This window comes from Tarenaya hassleriana, unplaced genomic scaffold, assembly GCF_000463585.1.
Source record: "Tarenaya hassleriana unplaced genomic scaffold, ASM46358v1 Cleome2, whole genome shotgun sequence".
Lineage (NCBI taxonomy): Eukaryota > Viridiplantae > Streptophyta > Magnoliopsida > Brassicales > Cleomaceae > Tarenaya > Tarenaya hassleriana.
The window spans coordinates 6,026,786-6,036,671 of NW_010965372.1; the positions used below are offsets into that span (position 1 = coordinate 6,026,786).

The 9,886-nt window shown below is 35.1% G+C and overlaps 3 protein-coding genes across 4 annotated transcripts in view; 2 read left to right on the forward strand and 1 right to left on the reverse strand.

Moving 5' to 3' along the window:
• LOC104812577 (phosphatidate phosphatase PAH2-like) overlaps positions 1-1,599 on the forward strand; it is a 4,719-nt gene extending 3,120 nt beyond the window's left edge. The window contains exons 4-11 of one of the 2 annotated variants that reach the window (XM_010539825.2): positions 88-161; positions 260-344; positions 435-521; positions 630-702; positions 787-830; positions 929-1,057; positions 1,124-1,222; positions 1,319-1,599. In XM_010539825.2, coding sequence (XP_010538127.1) covers positions 88-161; positions 260-344; positions 435-521; positions 630-702; positions 787-830; positions 929-1,057; positions 1,124-1,222; positions 1,319-1,375 — 648 coding nt within the window. In that variant the 3' untranslated portion in view covers positions 1,376-1,599. Of the gene's footprint in view, positions 1-80; positions 162-259; positions 345-434; positions 522-629; positions 703-786; positions 831-928; positions 1,058-1,123; positions 1,223-1,318 lie in introns of those variants that run through there. The other variant, XR_771601.2, reaches the window with a different exon arrangement.
• Positions 1,600-3,190: 1,591 nt separating this feature from the next.
• LOC104812578 lies at positions 3,191-5,291 on the forward strand. Its single transcript, XM_010539826.2, has 3 exons — positions 3,191-3,828; positions 4,322-4,507; positions 4,717-5,291. The coding sequence occupies exons 1-3, from the start codon at positions 3,331-3,333 to the stop codon at positions 5,053-5,055; spliced, it is 1,023 nt and encodes a 340-aa protein (XP_010538128.1). The 5' UTR covers positions 3,191-3,330; the 3' UTR covers positions 5,056-5,291.
• Positions 5,292-5,766: 475 nt separating this feature from the next.
• On the reverse strand, positions 5,767-7,006 carry LOC104812579 (WUSCHEL-related homeobox 4). Its single transcript, XM_010539827.1, has 3 exons — positions 6,655-7,006; positions 6,170-6,460; positions 5,767-6,068 (listed from the first exon to the last, which is right to left on the reverse strand). The coding sequence occupies exons 1-3, from the start codon at positions 6,925-6,927 to the stop codon at positions 5,850-5,852; spliced, it is 783 nt and encodes a 260-aa protein (XP_010538129.1). The 5' UTR covers positions 6,928-7,006; the 3' UTR covers positions 5,767-5,849.
• Between the last annotated feature and the right edge of the window lie 2,880 nt (positions 7,007-9,886).

The window sequence follows — 9,886 nt, forward strand, 5'->3', positions numbered from 1 at the left end:
TTTCCCTTTTTCCCTACTGCGTAACGTTTTTATGACGGGAAACCGAGATGATATCTTTCCGTCGTGAATTCCCGTGGTAGTCAACAGGTGGATGCCCGAATTTACTTGTGGAAATGGAATGCTCGGATTGTTGTTTCGGATGTGGATGGAACGATCACGAGGTAAAAGGGATCTTTTGCATCCTTTCTCTTATCACGGGAAAACAAGAACTTGTTTACGTTTCTGATCTCGCTTTTCTCGGTGACTTTTATCGTCATAGGTCGGATGTTCTTGGCCAGTTCATGCCTTTGGTCGGTATAGATTGGTCCCAAACCGGAGTCACGCATTTGTTTTCAGCCATCAAGGTTTGTTTCTCGTGATATCGTTTATGTTTTCAGGTCGGATACCACGAAAAAGAGAATGCTAAAGATAAGATTTTCTGTTCTCTCCTCCAGGACAACGGGTATCATTTGATATTTCTTAGCGCACGGGCGATTTCTCAGGCCTCGGTCACCCGACAATTCTTAGTTAACCTCAAGCAGGTACACTTTTTCACACGACGCTTTCCCGAATAGACAAAACCGAGAAACCAAAAGTACTTTTGTTTCGGTTTTTTCTTCGTCTGTGTAATCTGATTGATGTGTTTCCAGGACGGGAAAGCCTTGCCGGATGAACCTGTCGTTATCTCTCCCGACGGCCTCTTTCCGTCTTTATTTCGGGAAGGTAATACCCGACACGATTACCTAAATAAATCTCCGGGACGAACATTTTCACGGATCATTCGCTCTTTTCTTTTTCTCTCAACAGTAATCAGAAGGGCGCCTCATGAATTCAAGATCGCGTGCTTGGAGGTCCGTCCTTTTATCTTCATCCGCTTCTACCCGCCGTCGCTGTCCTAAACATCCGCGGATTATCGGAACTTTACCCGTCTTTTTTCGCCTTTTGACAGGAAATACGGGCATTGTTCCCTCCCGACCACAACCCGTTCTACGCTGGTTTCGGAAACAGAGACACAGATGAGATCAGCTACCTCAAAGTCGGAATCCCTCGGGGAAAGATCTTCATCATCAATCCAAAGGTACGGGAGTAAGATTCCAGCTTGGTTGAAAATCGAAAACTGTGACTTAACCATGGAAAATTGCAGGGAGAAGTTGCTGTAAATTGCAGAGTTGACACGAGATCATACACTTCTCTTCATGCTCTTGTCAATGGCATGTTCCCTGCTACTGCTTCTTCCGAACCGGTATTCATCAAAAAAAAAAAAAAAAAATCATTACAATCGTTTATCCTGCATATGTTAATTTAAAATTATATTCATGGATCTTCGGTGTCGAGACAGGAAGACTTCAACACTTGGAACTTCTGGAAACTTCCGCCGCCGTCTTTTGATGTCTGAAAAATACCCTTCTTCAGATACGATCATTAGATTCAGGGGTGGCACCAAAGATCGAATTTTTCCCGTCTTTGTAACCCTTTTTCGTTTTCGTGACGTGGGGTTCATATCACAGGTTAATACACTTATATATATATATATACACACATGTATATATACAGTGGTGGACCAAAAAATGGAACGCTTCTGTTACAAACAATGTTATGTTACTTTTATTTTTTAATATTTTTTTAAATATTTTTAAAAAATTAACAAATTTAAATATGTTTTATTTTTTAAAATATATTAATTATTATTCTTTAATTATTTTTTATAATATTTTTTTATTTTATTTTTTGGCTCGCTAATTCGAACGATCTGATCCGAATCTTGAATTTTTTAACCAAATAAAAACGTACTTAACGAGATAGGTTGAAAATGAACCGGCTCAGAACGAGTTGGTCCGATATGGTCCAAACCTATTTGTTTTATCTCTAATGAACTTTTATTTTATATTTAAATTGAGAATTATAAAAGAGTTTAATAATAATTTTCAATTAAATTTAACCTTAACGTCCAAAAAATCCGATATTAAGAATTATATGATTTGCACATTATTAACAAAAATAAATCAAACTAATATTACAATTAATTTTTTAAGATTTAAAAAAAATGGAGCATCTAAGCACGTGAGTTCATTTCATACGTGGGTCCACTCATGGAAACTTTGATCTGTTTTCTATCAAAATATAGATTAAATAGAATAATAAAAACGATTCCCCTAATCACAAAGTAGTGACGCGCTAAAAAACAATCACAAGTTTTGGTTGACATTTTTTTAAAAATATATTAAATGCATATCCATTTTATTAAAGCATCTATGAGAAGTGATTTAACCATGAGCATGGGATGGGAGTGCTTAAAATTTGGTAGATATTAAATTCATGTAAGGAAAAAAAAAGAACGTGCCTAGTGAATCTTACAAATTCACCTACAGTTTTCATAAATAAAAATAAAAAGGACCTTGAAAAACATATATATATATATATATATAGCTAACAATGAAACTAAGAATATTCGGAATTTGGTTTGGATTTATTTTGCTTTTGGTTAGATCCAATTTAAAAATAGGTTGGGAGATTGCTACCACAAAATAAGATTGGTTTGGATTCATCATATATCTATAATACTATGGTTTTATTTGAATTTGATTAAATTAAGACTATTTTTTCGTTTTGGTTCTATATATCATGGTAGCATATATATATATATATATAAATCATTGGCAATTTATAAACCTCCTAAAAAGATATAATAAGAATGAGCAATAAAAATGTTTAAAAAAAAGGTGGATTAAAAAAGGAAACTTCCACAATGTAATTTTTCATTTAATTTAATTAAGTTGTGTTACATAGATTAAATTATCACTAAATAAAAAAAAAACAAGAAGACAAAGGGACAAAAGGGTAGGGTCGCCAACTGGAAATGGCAGCCGCTTGCTTGCATAAGAATATATTATCTTTTGTTCTTTGCTTCTTCCATGAAATTACTCTCCTCCTCTTAATTAAAAATTAATTTATTTTCCCATTAACCAAAAATCAACATCCAAACCTATAATTTTCCATATGATATTCTAAACGCAGTTGTAATGATGATTGGATTAAAAAAATTAATAGCATAATAATAAGCAACCAAACTTTAATAATTGATTTCTTGTTGAAGTTAAACTGTCATTAAACCATGCTTTGACTATCTAATCAGTACCCGCACCGTCGGTGCATGATTTTTCACTGTGGTAAAAACATTTTCAAAGCCAAAAACCCTTCAAATCCACTCATTGGCTCATCATCTTCAGCGTCCGAACATCACACGGCTCACTCTTTTCCTTCTCCTTCGCTCGATCTCTGCTATTTTGCACTTCCATTTCTCGGATTCCTTTCTGGGTTTTTGTTGTTTTTGTTCTTCCTGGGAATCCGAGGATGCATGCGAAGACAGATTCGGAGGTGACGAGCCTCGCGGCGTCGTCGCCGACGAGATCTCCCGGCCGGAGACCAGTGTACTACGTTCAATCGCCATCGCGTGACTCTCACGATGGAGAGAAGACGGCGACGTCGTTTCACTCGACGCCGGTGCTGAGTCCGATGGGATCTCCGCCGCATTCTCAGTCCTCCATGGGCCGACACTCTCGAGAATCTTCCTCGAGCAGATTCTCTGGATCTCTGAAGCCTGGGTCGAGGAAGATCTCTCCTAACGACGGCGGGAAACGGAAGGGACATGGCGGCGGCGGTGATAAGCAGTGGAGGGATTGTGAGGTGATCGAGGAAGAATGTTTGCTTGACAATGAAGAACAAGAGAAGGGTTTGCCTCGTCGATGCTATGTCTTGGCCTTCCTTGTCGGATTCTTCGTTCTGTTTACGTTCTTCTCTCTCATTCTCTATGGAGCTGCAAAACCTCAGAAACCCAAGATCTCTGTGAAGGTCAGTCAGTTCAGCTCCTATTCCTGATTTCTTCTTTAGGGTCTTGGTGAAATGATTCAAGATCTGAGATTTTTTTTTGTTTTGTTTATGTTTTCTTTAGTTTACTTCTCTTGAATTTCCCATTTTCTTAGAGAAGACAAAGAACTAGGTTGTGCTTGATTTGGGTTTTCCGAGTCGTTTTCTTTGCGGTGTAATATGATCGAGATCCAGATTGAACTCAAATTGCAATCTGACAGTTCAATTTCCTCGAACCTCTCATCTTAAGAGAAGATCAAGAGCTGAAATGTTCTTGATTTCTTCTTACATTCTGATTAGTAGTAGATCGAGAACAGAGGCTGCTGAATTTTACATGCTCCGATCATCAAGTTCCACTGAAACTTTCCAGTTTTGAATCAGATCCAGAAGTGGGTTGTGCTTATTGTTTCCTTATATGATCAAATTCTCAAAATTTCTCGACTGATTTAGCGGATTTTTGCTTGCGGTTCAATAACAGAGCATAAGGTTCGAGCAACTCAAGGTCCAAGCAGGGTCAGATTCATCGGGAGTAGGGACGGACATGATCACCATGAACGCAACTCTGAGAATGATGTATCGGAACACAGGCACTTTCTTCGGCGTCCACGTCACATCCTCTCCCATTGACATCGCCTTCTCTCAGATCACCATTGGCTCCGGAGCTGTAAGTGCCCCATCATCATAATCTCTCGTCTTTATGTTAACGCCATAGATAGCAATTCTAATGAATCCATTGATGTCAAATGCTTGCTGGGTTGCCATCATTCTTTCATGTTAACACCATAGATAACAACTCTACTGAATCCATTGACGCCATATACTTACTGGGTCGCCATCTTTCTTTGGTGGGTTTCGTTTGTATATCTTTGGCAGATCAAGAAATTTTATCAGTCGAGGAAAAGCGAGAGAATGGTGGTGGTGAATGTAATCGGAGACAAGATCCCACTATACGGGAGCGGTTCGAGTTTCATCCCCCCGCCGCCACCGGCTCCCCTCCCGAAAAAGAAGAAGGGAGCTCCTCCGGCCGTTGTCATCCCGGTCGTGCCGCCTCCGGTCCCAATGAAGCTAACCTTCACGGTCCGGTCGAGGGCTTACGTGCTCGGCAAGTTAGTTCAGCCTAAGTTCTACAAGAGAATCGAATGTGACATCAACTATGAACTCAAGAAACTCGATGTCAAGTTGTCCCTCGTGAACAACTGTACCTACTCCTGAGAAAAACGGTGTCGTTTAGGGCTATCGTGGGATACAGCTCAACGGGCAGCTTTTTGGGCTGTTTGGGCAGGGGCATCTGCCTGCCCGGCTTGCCCCCCCTTGTCGGTGGCTTTCGTGCTCGCATGAGTGATTACTGTCTATATTGGAATTTGTTTTTTTTAATATATATGTAATAATAATTTACTGTTGTAGAGAGAAACATGTTGAACAAGTGGAATTCTATTTTATTTGTGTTTTGCGTTCATTTTCTAATTTTCAGATTGATTTTTTTTACATATTTTAGTTGTCAACTGCTTTGATTCAAAAAGAAAAACACAACACTAGTTCTTATACAAAAAAGGCAATTAGACTATATTTAATTATAACTCAATTAAGACAAAATTATCAAGTGATGCATGCATGCATACATACATACAAACATATAATATATATATATATATATCAAAAGGTAATTACAAAGTTATAAGACGATTTTAGTTTTTTTATGAGACAAATTATCACATAGAAAGAGCAAAAACGTATATGTATTTATACACAGCAACATTAATATTCGAAGTCAGGGAATAATATTGGTAGTGGAGATGAACACCAGAAGAGAATTCAATATATGGTACATTAACTTTCAAATCTGGATAAGGGTATAGTTTTTTATTTTTATTTTTTTGTTGGAGACCGAATATTACAGCGACCAAATTACTAACAAGACCGGAGTAAGAAATGAAATAGATGAGTTAGTAATTAAATTCTGCGCAAATTCAGCAGATCCATTTAAGAATTATATATAACCCCCTCATTCATGATTTACCTAATTCGGGGTGCAAAGGGAAAAGCTCTAGGGTTTTGACGTTATTGTTAAATAGTTTATTGTTATTGTGGTTATTGCCGTTATTATCATGTTTACTGCTATTACAAGGATTTGTCTTGCACTCTAGTTCCACGTCCTCGAAACCCCAGCTCCTGCATGCCCTCTTGTATGGACTGTCTTCTATGCCCTTCTCCGCCATTACCTCTCTCTGCAACAAAAAACATAAAAGAACAAAACAAATCAAACCCTGATCATGATCTTGTGTCAATCCACAGAGAATTAATCGCACAAAAATATTTCAATGAATACCCTGTTGTCTAATGACAATACTGTAGTTGTTGTCATGTTAGAGACAGGCTTTGGACTGAGGTTGTTGTTGTTGTTGTTTCTCTTCTGCTTCTGCCTCTCACGCGCCTTGTGGTTTTGGAACCAATAGAACACATTCTTGCCCTCTATTTTTCCGTATTTCCCCAATTGAGATGTGATGTGTTCGATCTGCTCAGCGGTCGGTGTACGCATTCCATCTTTATACAACATCTCAAGTATCCCTATTTGCTCCTGAGTCGGGTTCCAACGAGTCCCGCCCGGGTGCGTCTCCACCTACACCATTTATACATACATACATACTGTTCCTTAACTTTATATACATATGCGTGGGGGTGTATGTATATGACATTTCACATTCGTTAAACATAAACAAATGTGTTACAAGGAGCAAAGTAACGTTTATAGATATACAAACGGAACAGAAACATAAACTAGGAGATTAATTATGCATGAAAGAGAGGCAATACCTGATGAGGTGAATCTCTCCTGTGATCATTGTTGGTACCGGTTTCTCGGGCCTCGTTAATGAAGCTCTTGAGGTCGAGAGCAGAGGCCGAAGTGGCGGAGGAAGGGGAAGAAGGAGGAGGAGAAGCGGCGGCTAGAGAGTGCAGACGCTTGCAGCTTAGGGTTAGTGATGTTTGGCAACCATGGTGATTACTACTACTACGATTGTTATTGATAATGATATGATTATTGTTATCCCACGAGGAGAGTCCACGGGACAATTGGTGCATCTTCATGCTTCCTACGTTATGGTTTGTGTTATTTTAATGGTGATTTCACGACATGGGTTTGTGTATGCGCGTGTGTGTGTGTGTATATATAGAAGAGGATAAAATATGAATGAGTGGTAGTGGGATATAATTTGTATGAGAATAATAGGGTAAAGGGGTTAGAAAAAAGCGAAGGTGGAATGATTTTGAAAGTCGGACGTTGGGAACTAAAGCACAAATGATGAGATGAGGTTGACTTTTTTTCCATTTCTTTTTTTTTTTTAATTTAAAAGCAAATTTTTAAAAGAAAGGAAAAGCTAACAAGTGAAAAAAAGAAGAAGATCGCGCATCTTCTTTTTTTTTTTGGGTTAAATGGATCGTGCATCTTGCAAACTAAAGGAATAAAGATGTCCATATATATTTATATATATATATATGTATAAAGATCAAATTTGATGTAAAATTTATTAAATTTGATATAGAAACTGCATGTAATTAGGAAAATTCTAAACAAATTTGAAAACATCTTACCGTTTTAGATTTTTGTCTTATATACGTTTAGATTCAATTGTTTTAATTTTACAAAAAAAATACCAACTCAATTTTTATTTCTTCCTAATTGTAAGAAATATTTTTTTAATTTCAAAATATCTAATCATTTTTTATATTCGTATATCAATTAATTTAATTTTTAAAATATATTTATCAGTTTTAAAATTTAATTAAAATAAAACATGCTTATATGTTTTACCCAAAAAAAATATATGCTTATATATTATTGCTGATTTTACTATTATTCACTGTGATTTTTTAATCATATTTCTAAGATCATAAAATAACAATGTTATCATTAAAAAATTTGCAACTTTAATGATAATATGTCTATAGGGACGACGAGTGAGAAGAGAATTTTGCAACTTTAATGATAATATGTCTATAGGGACGACGAGTGAGAAGAAAATTATAAGAAAAGTCTCTCTCTCTCTCTCTCTCTCTCTCTCTCTCTCTCTCTCTCTCTCTCTCTCTCTCTCTCTCTCGGACATGTCTTTGCAAGTGGTCGTTGTGAATTATGTGGGCAAGCTTCTTCAAGGAAAAATAGTATAATACATTATTATCACTACTAATTAAAATAATAAAATTACTATTCTATAGTCATTGAATCCTTATTCAGCCAAGAATGGTGTTGTTAATAATTTTCAATAGTCGCATTCACATTATATAGTACGTCACTTTTATTATAATTCATCCATGAAATCAGAGCCAACAAAAATATTATACTCTCTTTTTTGTTTCCTTTGGCTAAATAAAGGCAATTTTAAAATATTATTATACTTTCATTCATGGATTATTACACTTTTTATATTCAGTAGCTCCATTTTTAAATTAGATTTCAACATGTCAATAAAATATTCTTTTTTACATTTTAAATATTTTTTCAATGCAATACGGACATCGAACCCAAATATAGGCATGCCGTATGCATATACAGAAACAGTTAACACACGACTATTTTATATCGTAAGTCACACTTGAATTTTGTACCATGCATATTATATATATATATATATACACACACACATTTTTCTTGTGAGTAGTGCTTTCGAGTTCCTATTCATAATCTACGAAGAGTTTTTTTTCCTTTCTCAATTTTATAATATAATGTTATAATGACTATGATCTAACAACTAATTTATATATAGTACAAATTGTTAATGATTAATCGTAGATTTTATTTTATTTTTTGTTAAAGAATAGATTTTAATATTGCGTTAAAACTTGTTTTAACCAAAAGAAACAATATTGCGGCCTTTTCGTATGGTCGTGACTTTCATGCTGCAAATGTCGTTTTATATTGACTTCCTTAGGTTCCATTGATTCGGTGGAAGTGGGTGACGTGGCATCCCCAATCCATTTCCCAACCAAAAAAAAAAAGAAATAAAAATTTTGATTAATTTTTTGAGAAATAAAACAAAATTCACAACGATAATCATGTGATTTTTTTTAAAGATAAAAGTTGATAGGACAGGTGTCATTCTATCTCGACATAATCGTGGGGGGTAATCATATATATCACCTTTGACATTTCATCACTAATCATTTACATTTTTTTTTTCAGTTTAGGTATCACACGGTCGAATATTTAGATAAATTTCATATACAATGAGAATTAGGGTTTATATATCCCCTAAAATAGCACTTAATAAAAAATAATTCAAAACGAATTAAATTTCAAATTTTGAATCAAATAAACTCTGACATAAAACTTGGAAGAATATTTTTTAAAAATTTCAAATTAAAAAATGTCAATTAATTATATATGGTGAATTTCGGTTATTGCGTAGTTTTTTTCATGTAAATTTATTTTCGTATGTAATATCTTGGAGGCTTTCTCGTTTAGTTTTCACTTAAACAATATAATCCTCTTATTGTTATAACAGCTTCTACTAGCTTTCCTTAATTAGTAAAGTGTCGCATCCTTTCTTCCTCAAATTAAATATGTAATTATTTCGCACGCTCTAACTATGCAGTCGTTTGGTACCACCAAATTAACACACTACTAAATAAAAGTTGTTGCAGTTATGCAAATTATAATATGTCGTATTGTTTATTTATAAGAAAATTTTACATGTGTTTTCCAATACATGAGATCCGATTCGATATAAATGAGTTTCATTCTCTAATTCGTCATGCGGAAAATATGTTGTATTGTTCAATTTTGGGGAAAATGTTGAAGTAGGAAAATGAATATGTGATTGGAGGAAAATCTAGATTTTGGAGGAACACAATATTATGTTAAATATTGTGAATCATATTTATTTCCGTTATATCTATATTTCCTTTTATTTCATTTGTTAATTTTCCAATAAATATGTGAGTTATTTTCATTGTAATGGAACAAGAAGAAGAAGAGATGTAGCAATAAAAGTAATTTCGTTCTTTTCTATTTGTCTTATTTTATTTCCGCATTTTATTTTTCTACATGGTA